Raw genomic sequence first — 17,620 nt, forward strand, 5'->3', positions numbered from 1 at the left:
CTTGTGGTGCTGTACACTACACATTTTGCACACTCCAGCCATCTAGTGTTGAGTGCAGATGCTGAAAGATATTTTTGTTTGACGTAGAAGTTTTTGTTTCGAAGTCACTTGTGATCCCTCTCCAAATTCCACAATGCATCAGGACAATGGATACATCTTAAACTGAGTTTTCTCATATGTCTTAGAAAAAAGTATATGTAGTGGCGCAAAGCAGAATAGTCTATGTTTACTGTGAATTTGAGATGCTATGTACATAGTCGTCCAAACATCATACTAATTTATAAGCATTTGGGAGGTAGAAGAAGGCAAGTGATTCAACTAGCACTACAAGCTGTAAACCGATAGTTACAGTTAACTCTTTCTGTTCGCAACATTTGCAGCTGTATAGTTCGCATGCTTTTCATAGACTGAAGAGCAGCATCCGTCTTCCCAAAGTGGTTCCTTCACCGTCATATCTGATAGCTCACTAACTCTGCGTAAGGAAGTGGTTACATCACAGGAATTGCAATGCACAAGAGTGTAGCAGTTGAAACGGAAGCACTGTCAGCCAAGTAAAGATACACTAAGGTCCCATGGCACTCTTGAAAGAATAACTCTTTTAGAGACCCTTCATGAATGCTTTCAGTACTGGCGTATTAAATACAGATTGATGTTGTCTAGTTTGCATATAAGCTGCTACAGTTGCTAGATGAACTCTTACACTGGTGTTCTCTAGGCCTGCCTTTTCAAGGTGCAGCAAGGAGCAGGTGATGTCCTGTACTGAAGCTTGTAAGGTCTGCTAGATAAGAACAATACAGGATTGGGGAAATCTTCTCATTTTGCCAGGTAGCAATCCCTTGTAGTAGGCCTGCAAGCTTTTTAAAGAAGGACCATACAATCCTCTTGCCCTTGAATATACGAGAACTCTAAGACAGAGGTGCCAAAATGCAAGATTCAATGTTTTGAAATTTAGGTGCCATAGCCGACCATGATTCTATGTGCAAGCAGATGTCGCTTCTCGTGTGGCTGTATCAACATGAATAGCAGTATTTAGTAGGCCTGGGCGTAACTATTAATTCCACCTGCTGAATCGGAGGAATTTGGTAATTCTGCGTTACTCTTGCAATGAAGAATTTCTTACAAATTCTGCCACTCTGCTGGTGGAATTAATCTTCAGTAAATTCTAAAGAGGGCTGAAAGAGGGAGCAGTCTCTCTATGTTTAAAAATCCCTGCCGATTTAAGTTTAATCCGCAGTGGTTTTAAAACAGAGGGCCTGCCCCCTCCTATGGCCCTGTTTAGAAACCACTGCAGTGTATACATTTTTGCACCCTTACATACTTTGCATTCATTACTGCAGAGTATGTAAGGGTGCAGAGGGGTATGCACTGCAGTGCGAAGAGATCGATTGTTGGTGTCCCCCAGCGATGGATATAATGGTGAAATACTTGGATGCCTATCTCCCTTTCTTATGTTTCCTGATGTTTCCTGCTGACCATTTCCACAAACTCATTGCAGACTCCTAAAAAGCTAGTAGCACCAACTATACTACCATCAATTCCAGGAACAAGCTTTGGCACAGCCAATAGATCTCACCTTTGGGACCTGCTGGTTTGGCAGTGCCTTTGACTATGCTCTTCAGCATTGGCAAGATACTGTGTGCTAAGCGTGCATCTCATAACATAACGCAAGCCCACTCTGCTTCCACTGAAAGGAACAAGATAGAGTGATGCTGGCTTTTGCGCAATGGGACATGATGACCCCAAAACTTAGGATGATTTACAGTAGAAAAGCAAGCTTCGTGTGCATCCCTAGAAACAAACATTTCAAGCTGGAGCTCTGAAAAAATTACGCTAAGCTTAATGTGATATAAGTGAAACAACGTACCTATAATCTGGAAAGAGTACCAGAATGAATAAAATGTGGGATAAGGCATGTATGTTTAATACAAAACAAGATCTGTATCTGCTGTCCTGGAACACAATATCTTTTACCTCACAGTTTAAGTATTGTGTTCTTCAGAAATAACTGTAACTGCATCTTTAAATTTGGGGAGTGGATAACTAAAGATAGGTTCAAACACAATTAAGAGATGCCAAGAAAAGCAAGACATCACAATAAGCATGCACTGTGAAAGAGCATTGAATCGCAACCATACAATCAGCCCCAAGAGAGCATAACCACATGAACAGTGCATTATACATTTTTAGGGCTTCCAGGCCTTGTATAATGTTACCATGCACAAGGCCCCTAGAGAGCAAACCACTCCCGGCTGTAGAGCAAAAGCTTCAGCAAGGGGAGAACTTTTAAATGTATTGGAACGCAGGGAAGGTGATGATTTTGAGGTCCCCACCAACATAGGATAAGAACCTGGAAGAAAAGCAATGCCACATCGTGCTGAACACTTTGGTGGTGGTCCCGTTGCCCATGGACCACCACAGGCTGAGATATGGACAAAAAGGCATTTTAAAGGCAAAGCCCTGCAAAGCATTATGGGGCGGGTTTGCAGCAAACAGTGAACTTTAATGTAGTGGCTCTCCTGCGGTGCCGGGGAGAGCCGCAGTGATAGTTCCTTGTTGTATGTTTTTTAGAATGCTGCCTCGCATGAACCAAAACAGTCAAAGCTAGTTCTGAAATAGGAAGTAACAACATGACATGCAGACTCTTTAAATTCTACGCCGACTTTTATAAACATTCTGTGTCAGGAGATAGGAACAGTAAATACAGCCTTGTTTCCAGAGGAAGCCTGGAGTGAGTGCTGGGGGATGATGGGGTGTGGTAGCGGCTGGATGCCTTTAGCTGCCACGACAAAGGTGAGCAGGAAAGGAATACAAAAACAGTCGCCAGTAGTTGGAGGGACATAGAGGAACGATTAACTAATAGCAAGCAAGTATTTTTGAAGGACAATGGAGGGACGAAGAAAAAAGCAATGGGCAAGCTGTAGGTCCAAAGAGTGGCTACAGCATATCTCAAAGAGACAGCACATGTGCTACCTAGGCTTGACCTAAAACTGAGCTGCATCTTTTTATGCTGAGGAGACCATTAGCCGTGAATTGTGAGGTGGCCAAGTGTACACACCACCCTATAAAGGAGGTATATGTAATAATGGTCACTTGCAGCTGGGGATCAATGAGCCTTTGACAATTGCCCGGACAGCTAGTCTTGCAGTGGGTGCATGTGCAAGGCAGCATTTTGGAACTTTTGAAATGCAAGGCACCATCCTATCCAGCAAGTTCATGATCCTCATGTAAGAGTACGCTAAGTCTGGTAAAGGGGAAGCAGCCTTTGGCATGCCATTTTTCTCATTGTTAATGCAGCCATTGCCTATTACTGTGCTGAGTATGGCTCCCAAGAAAGAATGCATGTTGGGGGCAGTGGAGATTTTGGGGCATTTATTGTGAAGTCTGATTTGCAGAGAAGAGAGACAGCTTGTTGAGTAATAGCAAGGTATGGCTGTCAACTTCTGCTCTTTACTAGTCAGTCACACAGATACGGAAAGACATGAATAGCATTGTAATGAAAGTGTGCTGCAAATACCGCCACACATTTTGAGAATACCGCTGAGGCTGTTGTGACCACAAGTGTAGCACTTTGAACTGATTATGCTCTCCAATTACCACAAAACCTAGGTACTGGTGGTGTGCTGGGTGAATGGTGATGAGGAAGCAGGCATTAGTAAGGCTGAAGTCACCATGTAGTCCCCCACAAAGAGCAGCAGAATGATGTCCTGTAGTGCTATCAATTTGAAGTGCTCTGACACATGTAGCAGTTTAGAGGCTGTAACCTGAGTATTGGACTGAGCATTCCATCTTTTGTGAGCATTAGGAAACAGATTAAATATAAGCCATGCCCCATATAAGGTGAGGGAGGAACTGGTTCTATTGCTCCCTTCAGGAGTCATCCCATTAATTCTTCTTGCAGCAGCTCCTCATATTTCTAGCAAATGCTGTGCCAGCAACTTGGTATATTTGGTTGCGTAGTATGGAATTCCAGGCAGTGTCTGCAGGTGAAGCTGGACAGAACCCACTTGTCAGAGGTTACTTCGTCTCACTGAGGAAGATATAACCTTATTCTTTCTCCAAAGGTGTTGCGTGATTGGGGGATCCTAAAAAAAGGTAATTGTTTTGAGGAAGAGGAAGGATTTGCCTTGGGATCCTGAGGCCTTACCACGGCTGTTTCCTACGAAGCCTTCTCTAGAGTGGGTCTTGGAAGTTTATCCCTCCTGAAAGAACTGCAGTAGTTGATAGCCATGGCGTTGCGGCGTGGCTGCATCTTTTCCTTGGTCTCTCACCTGTTGGGGTTAAAACCCAGATTGGCCTGTTTGGGTCCAAAATGCCCCCACTGCCTTGGCTTTGTCCTTCTTTATTTTTCTAGCATACAGTTCTACTGAGGCCTGAACATATTTTTGCCATTGATAGGGACATTAAGAAGGTGCAGTTGTACTTCAGAGTGAAAACATTTGACTGTCAGCCATCCATATCTTTGCAGGAGGATACTAGGGTCAGCCGGATCCAAAGAAAATCTTATGCTACCTTTGGAGATGATCTTCCCCTCCTATATTAACTCTTTACCTCTTCTGTGGTATGCCTCTCGTCAGAATATTGATGAGTTGTTGCATTTCTTCCCCTCTGTACCTGTGGACTCAGTGGGTGCCAAGGCTGCTTTTGAAACTGACTTGAGTATTGAGGCTGGCATCTCTGTATCTCAGTGCCAAGTTGAGGTCTCTGGGTGTCAAGGCTCAACAGGCTACTGTCAAGGTTTCTCAGGAATGGACATAGGTTTATAGCGCCAATATGGCTCAGGTCAGTGACAACTGTCAAACCCTTGTATGCGGGTTGCTCAGGGTCTTGAAACATGGCTCTCTCAAGGCCAACGAGTACCCTGGAGTTGAAGTTTCACTCGAAGGCAGACCCCGGAAGAAACCCTAGATCCAGTCTTTGTACTGGGTAAGGACTTCACTGGGGGCCATGTGGCTGAATCCTTTCATAAGTCAGAGTCCTCGCAGGTTAGATATTGTGGACTCCGTTCCGTTTGGCTTCCCTGAACATCAGGCAGGCCTCCCTTTTCTCTGTCTGAATATTGCTCCCTTGATGCCGAACTCGGTTGGTAGTTAAGGAGAGCACAAGCACCACATTTTGAACCCACTAGTGCTCCTTCCTCTAATAGAAGGTCTTTTTATTTTTAAAGGCATGGCAGATGGATAGTTGGATTCCTAGAAGTCTCGCTGTAAGCAAAGCTTGCACTGTATGTTGGTCTGAACATGGCACTGTGCTGATGCTTTTAGAGAAGAACTGGAAGGGTGTGTTCTCCAAAATCTTAGCAACTTTGCACTCCTCTAACCCACTAGCAGAATACAGTCATTCCTCCAGCCACACAGTGTAATCCATAGTGACCCTAAGAGTCTAAAAGCTGTGGGTCCACCAGTCACAGTAACTCTTCCAACAGTGCATACTAGTGAAGAAGCTATAGCTATAGCCTATAAACACCAATAAGGTGCAAACAACAGAGACAGTCAAGGGACTAAAATAGGTTAATTAAGGATACTGAATACAAACAATAGAGGCCAGCTAAGTAAACTTACTAATTATGCATCTTCTCACTAGATGTACAACTGCATTAAACTTAGAATCACGGAAAACTAGAAATGTACAGTCAGGGATGTGGAATTCCTGTAGCCTGACGCCCAGGACATATTGTTTCGTGTCTAGGACAACAGGTTTTCATGTTTATTTTGTCCTTGGGACAAGTAGGCCCAACACCCTGTAGCACAAACCCTTCATCTACCAGTTTACAGTTCCTCATGATTAAAAAAAGGGCATTGTCTGCAGTTAATGTAATGTTTGTGTCCATATGTTAATGCTGTTCAAATTTGTAATTATGGTTCATTAATGCAAAGCCTTTGTTATTAGAGTGAGTGCTCTAAGGATATGTTTTAAGCTCGAACTGCACTTCTGTCAGTGGATCCAATATAAAAATGTGTACAAATGTTTGCGAAGTTTAACAATATGAGGCTATGTATAATGTTAAATGCATCCCCGTTTTCCTTAAAGGAAAACGGGATGCATTTAAAAACAAAAATGAAACGTTTTTGTTTCATTTTTTAAGGGCATGTAGTGGTCCCTGGGACCACTGCCTGCTCTTAAAAATTATTTTTGAAGACAGTCACAAAGTGGAAGGGGTCCCCTGGGGACCCCTTCCAAATTGCAACTGCATTACCACCCTCTTGAAGAGGGTGGTAATTTATGAGTGTTTTGCGACCGCAATTGCGGTCACAAAACATTTGTACATTGATTTGCAGACGCAATTAGGAAAGGAACGCCCCTTTCCTAATTGCGACTCGCAATTCCTAAATAGCGAGTCACAAAGAAATTGAAACTCGCTATTTAGGAATTGTACATGGCACTGTAGGATCGCAAACCCGTTTGCGCATGCAAAAATGGGTCGTACATCTGACCCTTAGTTAATACCAGACCTAATTTAGGGCCCAATTCTTCAAGAAAGTCACAAAAGTGCACACATGAGATATGTCCTTGCATTACAGCAGATTTACGGCTTTCACAAATTCACAAGAATTTATAGAAGAAGCCAGGAAATTGTACATCTAGAAAAAAATTGTGAATTGCATTTTAGTATGAACAAATCTGCATGTGTAGATTTGCTCATGCGAAAATCTGTTGAGTGTTTACAAGTTCACTTTCCCTCCAACCACTTTATCACAACCCTGAAAGAAGTTTTACTTGTGCCCTTTCTTAGTACTGGAAAAAATAAGTGACTAACTGGGGAAAACCCCGAAACATGCAAGTTAGTAGGCTTGGACTGACTCAAAAAGGCATTCCATTACTAGAAATATTGCTTAACGCTACCTCCATCCCCATTGCATAGATGTGCGGAAAGGTGGCATAATAAGGGAATTGCTAGTATTCAAACCCTACTACAGTATGATTCCATGCATAATCAGAGAGGTTATTATCAGAGCTCTTATATAATGAGATCGTTGCCATAATTTGTTGATGCACCACGTGGTGCCAATAGGACAATGTGATACATAAAGAATATGGAAAGTACTTGGTTTCCATTTCAAAGGTGCCGGGGTGTCTGTTGGGAATAATTTCAATAAAATACATTGAAATTTAAAAATGAACACCAGCTTTATTTTCTTTTCATTAATGGAGTTCTTTCCTGAGCAACCTCATGTTTATAAAACCCAGAGAAGTTTAAAATTAACTTGTAAGGTGTAGCAAAATGGGGTTCTTTACATTTCATTTCAAATATTACAACAACCACTTACTCTGATTATTGGAGCATTGTGTATATGGAAACACTGCCCAAATAACGCAATCCTGGCCAAATCAGCCTTAGTGTGTCTATTTCTTCAAAAGGAAAAATTATAACTAGTTTTCCCTCAGAAAATGTCCTTCTTGGTCGCAACATAAATTGAAGAAAACAAAATGTGTCTCAGAAGTATAGGTTGTTCAGGTTCCATGGGAAAACAATTCTATGTCCCCAGGTGGCCTGGGAGGTCAACGGGCCTGGTGTGGTGATTGTACTTACCTTCTTGACATGGAGTAAACCCACGTCAGGCAAAAACATGCACTGCTTGGATGCCTTTTGTACTTGATCCAGGGACTATAGGCTTTATGTGAGGTCTTTCTAGATGTCCATGAGTGAGATCACTACTAGAAGGGACAAGCCTAGCTTTTCAATTGATGCATTTTTTATTTGTATATCCTGGGAATCTAGGATAGAAGTTTGTTTTGGGGTGGTTTACAGTTAGAATAGCATGTCACAGATGGTTAACATCTCATGTGGCGACAGAGCTAAACGGGCGAACACACAATCCCTAGTCTCCATGAGACCTGAAGGCACAAACATATGATGCATCTTTAGAATTATAGTTTATTCTTTTTCGGCGCAAAGCTGTAAGAAAATTTCTTCTTCATACTGCATGAAGTTGCCATCAATATGAGATAGAGGGCTTTCATAAATTACTGGGCAGCAAGAAAGCCATGGTGGCCGCATCAGGCCTTCTAGAGAACATAACATATGGGCTTCAAGTGATGTTGCAAATTCTATGGGAACTTGGGACTCTTTAGGTTTTAATCGACTTCTGAGCAGTACCATTCTAAGTCTAATTGTGATTTGTATTTTGTTCTCATCTGACTCCTATGTTATACAACTCCTTATTTGGAGTTATCGGTATCCTCCAGAGAAACAAGTGACTCTTGTGTTTCAGTGGGATATAAGATTTCAAAAATATTTTTGGTGATGCTATTGTATGATCAGTTATCACTTCTGGCTCTTTGTCAGTTACATTTTGTGGCTGAGGACACTGCTCCAACTACCATCTCTCCATGCTACTATATTCTGTGTTGCTACTTATATCTGAGCACGAACTATCTCTAGACAGTATCTGTTTGGAAGTCGAGTTCCCACAGAGAAACGTTACTTTGTGGTCGGTTTAGCCAAGAGGAACTGAAAACAGAGGTGAATAAGGTATGTGAGCCTTTCCTCATCTGCAGTCTTAGAAGCGCATCGGATTCAGGTGCACCACTGACTGATGAAGTAGGATCTTCATCTCAATTCAATTCAAGAAACTTTATTCACTACTTTTCAGCAGCATAAAAGCACAGATATAATAAAAATACAAACGTCATACTTTAAAAAGATAGCAGCGTTGAGATACAACAATTAAATATGCCTTCTAGGCATTACACACATAAATGTATGATAATCAAAGCCTTAGTACCTAAAAACAGATTTCAATAAAAATATAGTAAAAAGCATATCATGCATGGGTCATCATCGTTTCAGATTTTTTTTAATTTGCCATTGCGCAACAGACCTGGAGGCAGTGTAGTTGTTGCAAAAACAATAAAGCTGGTCTGCATTGTCTAAATTGGAAACATTTATAAAGGGGCAATGCAAATTTCCTTCTCTGTATTTCACAAAAACTACAAAAAAATGGAATATGCAAGTTCCATTGGTGTGAAACACCATTACATGGACATGGACTTAAATACGACAACGTAGAGCAATTATCTGGATAGCCACCAGGATGGGTAAAAGGTTAAGGCAAAATCTGATTAAAACAAAGTATTGCCATACATTCTGAATTAAGGACAGATACGGTTGTAAGCCCCCGTGGGTGGGCACCGAACTGTATGCAGATATTTTAGATTTAGCACTATCCACCTCCCATCTTTTACTCTGAGCCTTTTCCAGGCAGATTTGTTTTACAGTAGACATATCAATATTCAAAAAGAATTCTGGGATCATGAAAGATCTGGATGCCCAAACTCCTCGCTGTAAGACTTACCAAATGCTAGCCACTGTAACTCTAGAGCATGATGTAACTTCAAGCAACCCTTTGGCAAGAGCTCATTTAAGGCAGTTTATCCCCCTCACCAAATAGAATGCTAGAGTAAGGGGGGGGGGCAGCTTAATTTTATCCAAGATATATGGAACACCCAGTTCATCATGGCCGATCCAGTTCGATCAACTTAGGGGGACTGCCAATGTTATTTTCTAAAAAACTTTTTCCACCCATTGAATACCGTGCACATTCGCCATGCCCCAAATACCAGCACCATAAGTTGCAATTGGCATGCATTTACTGGCATATATAGTTAAGTGTCTCCCTCACTAGCTTGGCTAGTATCTTCTTCTATAATATGTGATCACATCGGCCATGCAGCAGTGTTGAGACAAGGCTGTATTCCAATTGACAGAGAACTTTCTCTTCATTGTGGTGCGTGACTATGTTGGGCATTCGCAGCAGAACAAACACAGTAATAAGTGACAATGGGAAATCAAATATGAATAAGTGAAACGCAGGTATTTATATGTGATGCAATTGTGCAATTCTAAGAGATAATTTTCCTCTTAATTAACATGATCTTGTATCGTCACCGTCTCCCAACGTCCCTTTACACAGTAGGATCAGCGTGCCACTGCTCACCAGCAAGGTTGATGCTCTATAAACACTAATACTTACATGCATGCAACAACATGCTCAGCAATGAAGCTTTTAAATATAAATAGTAACTAAAGATACTAATAAATTGCAATAAGAACACATGTACATTTCCTTTCATAGCAAAATCATCATGTTTTTCTGAAAATCCAACATTTTCATTTATCGTGACTAAATGCTTTAAGAAGATATGAGGTACATCCTACTGCATAGTTCTAGTGATGTAGGCATTTCCCTTCTCGGTGTAAAATAAATTAAGCTTACCTGTGAACATCTACCTTCTAAAGCTTCACGTCATAAGTAAATCTTGCTCGTCTTAGTATAAGAAGAGTAAAGGCTGCAAAACTGTAAGCCACAGTAAGCCACACCATGACTACGAAAGGAGTTTGGTTCTTCAGTCGATTACTGCATACCAGTAAATTAATAAACCAATGCCTGTATTATGTTCTCCTGCCAACTTCACGCTGTAATAGTTGCTAGCTAAGTGGTTGCTTAGCAACCATGTTCGTACATGAAGCTGTGGGGATAATATTTTACTGCAGAGTTGAACATCCCATCCGCAATTACTATACGAAACATTTATCACAAACAACTGTTTTTGAGCCCAAGCTTCAAAGGTAATGCAAAGTGACATAGGCTTTCATTCCTTCAAACGCAGTTTGTGATGAGGAAAAACTCTAATAATAGCGAACAACAGTTAAATGTTAGGCAGAACACAATAAGGTCCACAGAAGAAAAACTAATTTGCAAAAGTAAACATCAAGGTTAGTGTTGTCTACCTGATCTGCTACACCTCCTGGTAGAATGGTTTTCACAATCACTCCAGTTGATTTGCCTCCTACAATGCCAAATCCTAGACCAGATCCATCATTCACAAGCTCAATTGTCTCCACGTGCTGCCAGTGAACCTAAAGGAAAACATATGCAGAATTATCACATAATACTCAGCTTAGGCCTAATATATACACAGACAAACACACTCCCTCATATTCCAGGCACCAGAACTCACTTAAGCCCATGGTGAGCACCTAACATCTCCATTACGACTCCATCCTGCTATACAAAGATATAGCCCAATCACCTACACTCATTATTTTGAGATTACACAAAAGGAAATGTCTGTCTCGCATACCTTGGAAAGGATGGGTTTTCTGGCATGGTCAGTGAGATCACTGATGGCATCTCAAATAACATCAATCATGACATCAGTGATGACATCAAGTGAGTGTTTTTAAGAGTTTATGGGTGTTAAACATATATAGTAACCTACTACAAAAGTTAGATTAGTATATTAGTTGCACTACTGAGTGATACTATCTCTAGCATGTGCGATCTGAGTGGGTGTGTGACTGTATCAGTGTGTGAGTGGCTGTATGGGTGTATGAGTGCATGCATGAGTGAGTGGATTTCTGATTAGGTCTGTAGGTGTGTGAGTGCATGTGTCAGTGGTTGTATGGGTATGTGAGTAGGTATCGGCGTGGTTGTATGGGTGTGTGAGTGGTTTTGAGGGTGTGTGAGTGGCTGTATTGGTGTGTGAGTGGCTGTAGGGGTGTATAAATAAGTATGTGAGTAGCTGTGTGGGTTAGCGAGTTGGTCAGTGAGTGGCTTGTTGCTGATTGAGTGGGTGTGTCAGTAGCTGTATGGGTGAGTGAGTGGCTGTGTGAATGACTGGGTGAGTGAGTGGGGGGTAGGTGTCTGCATGACTGAGTGGCTGGGTGTTTATAAGTGACTGCATGGGTGAGTGAGTGGCTGTTCCAATGAGTGTTTGGTTAAGTGAGTTGGTGTGTGAATGGTTTTATTAGAGAGTGTCTGTGAGAATTACTGTATAGGTGAGTGAACAATATGAGAGTGCTTGTATAGATGTGAGAAAGGGAATTAAGTGGTTATGTGAGTGAATGTGTGTGTGAGTGCTTGTATGAGAGGCTGTATGGGTGTGTGAGTGGCTGTATAGGTGAGTGTGTGTGAGTAGCTGTATGGGTAAGTGTATGGCTGTGTGGGTGGCTGTGAGTGTTAGTGACTGGTTGTATGAGTGGCTGTATGGGTGGATGAGTGAATGGTTGAGTTAGTGGCTGTGTGAGTAAGGGAGTATGTGTGTGAGTGGCTCTATGGAGTGGGTGTGTGATTACTGGTATGAGTCTGAATGGATATGGTGTCAGTAGGTGTCTGAGTACTAATACAGGTTTGTGAGTGGATATGTGAGTGGTCGTGTGGGTGTGTGAGCGTACGGGAGGTTGTATGGGGATGTGAGTGGGTCTGTGAGTGATTCTGTGGATGATGTGATCAGCGATGTCATTTGAAATGTCATGAGTGCTGTCACTGACCATGTCATAAGTAATGCAATATGTGAGGTCATAAGCAGTGTATTGAGAAGGGTGTAAGTTAGTTAGCTCAGGTAACTATAACTGGGGAATTTCTATGGTTTTGTACGGGTGAAATCTGAGCCCAACAATAACGTCCCTGTAACCTTTCGTTTATTCAGTGAATTCCTATATTGTTTTTAATTCTTTTTCCTAACTATAAAGTCCCTGTAAGCTTTGTTTTTTTAGTGAATTTTTAAGGTTTTTTAAGTTCTATTTCCTAACTATAACGTCCCTGTAACCTTTGGCTTTTTAAGTGAATTTCTATGTTTTTTCTACCCAGTAGTTGCGTTTGCAGAGTTGTGGAGCAAAGGGGCGGGGCCTCCTACCAGCTGACAGCAATCCTGCAGTGTGAAACTTACTGGAGGTAACAGGAGGGGTTCTGGGCCCCCAAGGACCCTCAGCATCCAAAGGGACTTAATCCTACAACCAGAAGTGCACCAGAAGGCGTGTTTGGAGAGTGGTGAAGAAAGGCGGCGGGCCTCCAGCAACCGCTCACCAATCCCACTTTGGAGGTAACAGAAGGGGTAGTTGGCCCCCAAGGACTCTCAAGAGCCAAGGGGACTTCATGCCCCAAATAGTAGCGTGCCAAGAGGCACGTTTGCAGAGTGTTAGAGAAAGGGGGCGTGGCCTCCGGCGACTTGTCGGGCGGGCTTTTATTACATTATTTCATTTTCTTTTTTTAGGGATAGGGTGGTGTGGCCTCCCATCCCCAGGCTGCTTTCAGCCCCGGGGGCCCCATCTCCCAGGGCCAGGCCTATATGTAATAGGGAGGGTGCAACGTGGGCCACCTCCATGGGTCAATTCTTCCACCAGGAACCCCTCATCCCCCAAAGCCCGTCTCTATTGTGGGTGCCCTGGTCCCACCCAGGGCACCCAATCACACCTGTTGGGGACTGCAGGGGGATCATCATTGCGAGAGCAATAATTGCTTTTATACATAGGGAGCTGCTGGAAAGGCAGCTCCCCCTGTCTAAAAGCAATTCTGCTCTGCTTCCAGCAAGCGAGAGCATTTTTCATGCTCTTGCTTGCTGGAAGCGAAGCGCTTGGTGTGGCTTGGTGGAGCAGTAAAGCTCCCACCAAGCCACAGTAAACAGCTATGTCCTGGGGATGGGCACCCTGGGACATAGCAGGAGCCGGCCCTGGGGGATGGCGGTCCCCAGGATCATTAATTGCTCCAGGGGGCACGGGGGGTCCAGGAGGCCCCCCATTTAATAATATATTAGCTCCGGGGAGGCGATGGTCTCTGGAGCACGCGGGGGTACAAGAGCCCCTCCCCCCAATTTCATTTTGGCATGTGGCCCCAGGGAGGTGGTGGCCCACAGGACCCAGGGGGGTCCGAGAGGCCCACCCATTTAATAATGCTTTAGCCCAAGGGAGGTGGTGGTCCCTGGGGCACGTTGGGGTAGAAGAGGCCCCCCGATTTCATTTTGGTATGTGGCTTCAGGGAGGTGGGGGTCCCCAGGACTCGGGGGTCCCCCCCATTTTAAAATAAATAAGCCTAAGAGAGGTGGTGGTCCCGGGGCATTGATAAGCCCCAGGAAGGGGGGCCCGTACTCTCCCCCCCCTTATTATAAAAATGGCCCCGGGACCTGCCCCACAGGGGGGCAATAACTAACAAAGTCTGGGAGTCCAAGCTTCATTTATTTTTATTTTTACAAACAAATGCTTTTTTGTCCCTGCAGGGTCCCTGTGGGACCTTCCTCCTCCCCCAAGAGGCCTAGGGGGTCAGGGAATTCTACCCTGCCCCCTTTTCTTCTTTTTAAACATTGTTACTGGGGCTCGGTTCAAGCCGAGTCCCAATCAAATCTCAGCACGAGATGGGGAGTGGTCACTCACAGATCCTCAACGTCCCTATGTATACAAATTTAGATTTTGGTTAATATCTCTACAACTACTGAACGGACTTACATCAAATCCCGAAAAGGCCCTTCCCTGAACCAACATCTACCTTCCTGCCAAATTTGGTGTAATTCCATTCAGCAGTTCAGGCTGTAGCCGTTTCTAGAGGTCCTATGGGAATTGCATGTTTTTTGACCCCCTCCTTTTTTTTCTCACCCCCCACTACACGGATCACCCCAAAACTTTCCATGCTCAACAAGTATCACCGGCACACTTTTTTGGGGGAAATATAGTGAAGAATCATCAACCGGCGCCAAAGATTTAGGCAAGTCAAAAAACACTTTTCCTATGGAAACTAGGTCCTAACTATAACTACCTACTGGTGACTGTGAAGAGGCAGTACATATACACACACACACATATAACGCACAAGCACCTATATATGTATTATCTACTGGCGGTCGCCAAGTAGATAGTTATAGTTAGGACCGTGTTGCCATAGGAAATCCTCAACATTCTATTTGGAATAACTTTTGTGTCGATTGACGAATCCTCGCGAAATTTTCAAAATAGGTGGGGCGCTCCGCTCCACTCCTTCCCTGAAAGTCTCGGGGGGATTCGTCATGCGGGGGCTGAGAAAAAGGGGGGGTCCCAAAACGCGTTTTCCCCATGCATTTTCCCATAGGACCTTTAGTCCGCGCTACAGCCCGAACGGCTGAACAGAAAACCTTGAAATTTGGCAGAGAGGTAGTCCTCAGGTCAGGGATGTGCCTTTTGAAGGTCTGGTGTAAATCTGTTCAGTATTTTCTGTGAAAATAGCATATATATATCTATAGGCCCGCACCGTGCGCGTACGGTAAGCGCACCCTGCCGTGCACGAGCGCAATTCTGATTGGTTGTTAGATCTTAGTAAACATTCGAATCGGTCGAAACCAGGAAGTGTCGGCCACCATTTTGTCTCTCGCAGTCCGAGGGAGGTGAAAAATAAAGGTGGAGAACATGAAAAGGGGGCAGGGTGGACAGTTCCTGACGCCCTAGCTATTGTCAGGGGGTCCCCAAAGGACCCCCAAGGGCCATAAATGTTTTTTATATTTTTACGAAAAATCGCGGAGTGCGCTTACCGTGTGCGCACGGTAGAAACGTGAAAATTACGCGAACGGCGTAACGTGGGCGCGTGGTGCGCGAAGCGCACCGAGCGCCCACAGAGCGCGCACGGTGAAAAACCTTAAAAAAGAAAACATTTAAATAATCAATACATAACTTAGCATTTAAAAAACCGTACAAATTCACAGAAAAAACCATAGGTTTCACACACGTTATAGTTAGGAATTAGCATTTAAAAAACCTTGCTAATTCACTTAAAAAACCATAGGTTTCACACATGTTATAGTTAGCTGGACATTTCCCTCGTAAAAAACCAATGAAATTCCCCCGTTATAGTTAGTAAAGGGAACTATAACTCACGCGACCGCAATCCACTGCTGATGACGTCTGATATTACATCACTGATGACATATGTGTCTTTCTGTAAAATAAATATTTATTAAATATGTATAGCTAAAGGTTAAAGGAAAGAAAAATGGGTAAATAAGTGAATAAATACAGTGATGTAATATCTGACGTCATCAGCAGTGGATTGCGGTCGCGTGAGTTATAGTTCCCTTTACTAACTATAACGGGGGAATTTCATTGGTTTTTTACGAGGGAAATGTCCAGCTAACTATAACATGTGTGAAACCTATGGTTTTTTAAGTGAATATATATATATATATATATATATATATATTCACTGAAAAAACCATAGGTTTCACACACGTTATAGTTAGGAATTAGCATTTAAAAAACCTTGCAAATTCACTGAAAAAACCATAGGTTTCACACATGTTATAGTTAGCGGAAATTTTACTGATAAAAAACCAATGAAATTCCCCCGTTATAGTTAGTGCAGGCAACTATAACTCACGCGACCGCAATCCTCCTCTGATGCTAATACTGTATTTAGACACTTATTTACCCATGTCTTCTTCCATACATTTTTAGCTATACATATATTACAAATATTTTCTTTTCATAAAGACACATATGTCATCAGCAGAAGATTGCGGTCGCGTGAGTTATAGTTGCCTGCACTAACTATAACGGGGGAATTTCATTGGTTTTTTATCAGTAAAATTTCCGCTAACTATAACATGTGTGAAACCTATGGTTTTTTCAGTGAATTTGCAAGGTTTTTTAAATGCTAATTCCTAACTATAACGTGTGTGAAACCTATGTTTTTTTCAGTGAATTTGTACGTTTTTTTAAATGCTAAGTTACTTTACGCCATTCGTGGCGTGCGCGCCCACTTAACGCAGTTTGTTCCGTGCGCGCACAGTGAGCATGCGGTGCGCTTCGCGCACCGCGCGCCCACTTTACGCAGTTAGTGCCGTGCACGCACGGTGGGCACGCGGTGCGCTACGCGCACCGCGTGCCCACGTTACGCTAGATGGGCCATGTACGCACAATGCGCTTCGCGCACCGTGCGCACATGGAGGACATATGATGCACTTCATTTTTAAAGGTAATATTTTAATTTTTCGCAGTAGTTATAAGCCATGCACAAATGGTGCCCTTCGGGCACCATTTGCACTCGGGGTGGAGAGAGTGTGGATAATTTTTTTTTTTAATATTTTTTTTTTTAATCTTTTCGTTTTTTACTTGTGTGATAAGCCATGCACAAATGGTGACCTTCGGTCACCAATTGCACACGGGGTGGGGTTAGTGTGGATATTTTATTTTTTTTAATATTTTTTTACCGTACGCGTACGGTAAGCGTAATCGGCGAATTTGGCGAAAAAATAAAAATTCCGTTTTTGGCCTTGGGGGATCTTTGGGGACTCCCTGTACATGGCTATGTGTGTGTGGGAGCTGTCAAAACAGCCCCTTTAAATGTTTTTGTGCTTTGTTTGTTAATCATCTCTCTCAGTGCGAGAGAGAAAATGGCGGCCGCCGCTTCCTGGTTTCGGCCGATTCGAAAGTGTACTAAGATCTAAGAGCCAATCATAATCACGCTCGCGCACGCCACCGTACGCGTACGGTAAGCGTACCGTAAGCGCACCGTAAGCTGGCTCAGATATATATATTGATTTAAAGGCTATTTTCTCAGAATCTACTGAACAGATTTACACCATTTTACACCGTTTTGGGACCCCCCTTTTATCTCAGCCCCCGCTTGACGAATCCCCCCGAGACTTTCAGGGTAGCAGCGGAGCGTAGCGCCCCACCTATTTTGAAAAATTCGCGAGGATTCGTCGACCGGCGCCAAAGTTATTCAAAATAGAATGTTGCAGATTTCCTATGGAAACGTGGTCCTAACTATAACTACCTACTGGCGACCGCCAGTAGGTAATATATATATATATATATATATATAAATACTCACTGGCAAAAAACAATAGTTACAGTGACGTTTTAGTTAGGTTGACATTTACC

General features: G+C 43.0%; 1 protein-coding gene across 1 annotated transcript in view; it reads right to left on the reverse strand.

Annotated features, from left to right (window-relative positions):
• The window catches only part of MPDZ (multiple PDZ domain crumbs cell polarity complex component), a 798,673-nt gene that overhangs the window by 697,865 nt on the left and 83,188 nt on the right, over positions 1–17,620 (reverse strand). The window contains exon 7 of the mRNA XM_085633687.1: positions 10,730–10,858. Coding sequence (XP_085489813.1) covers positions 10,730–10,858 — 129 coding nt within the window. The remainder of the gene's footprint in view (positions 1–10,729; positions 10,859–17,620) is intronic.

Source organism: Triturus cristatus, chromosome 2_1 (genome assembly GCF_964204655.1).
Source record: "Triturus cristatus chromosome 2_1, aTriCri1.1, whole genome shotgun sequence".
NCBI lineage: Eukaryota > Metazoa > Chordata > Amphibia > Caudata > Salamandridae > Triturus > Triturus cristatus.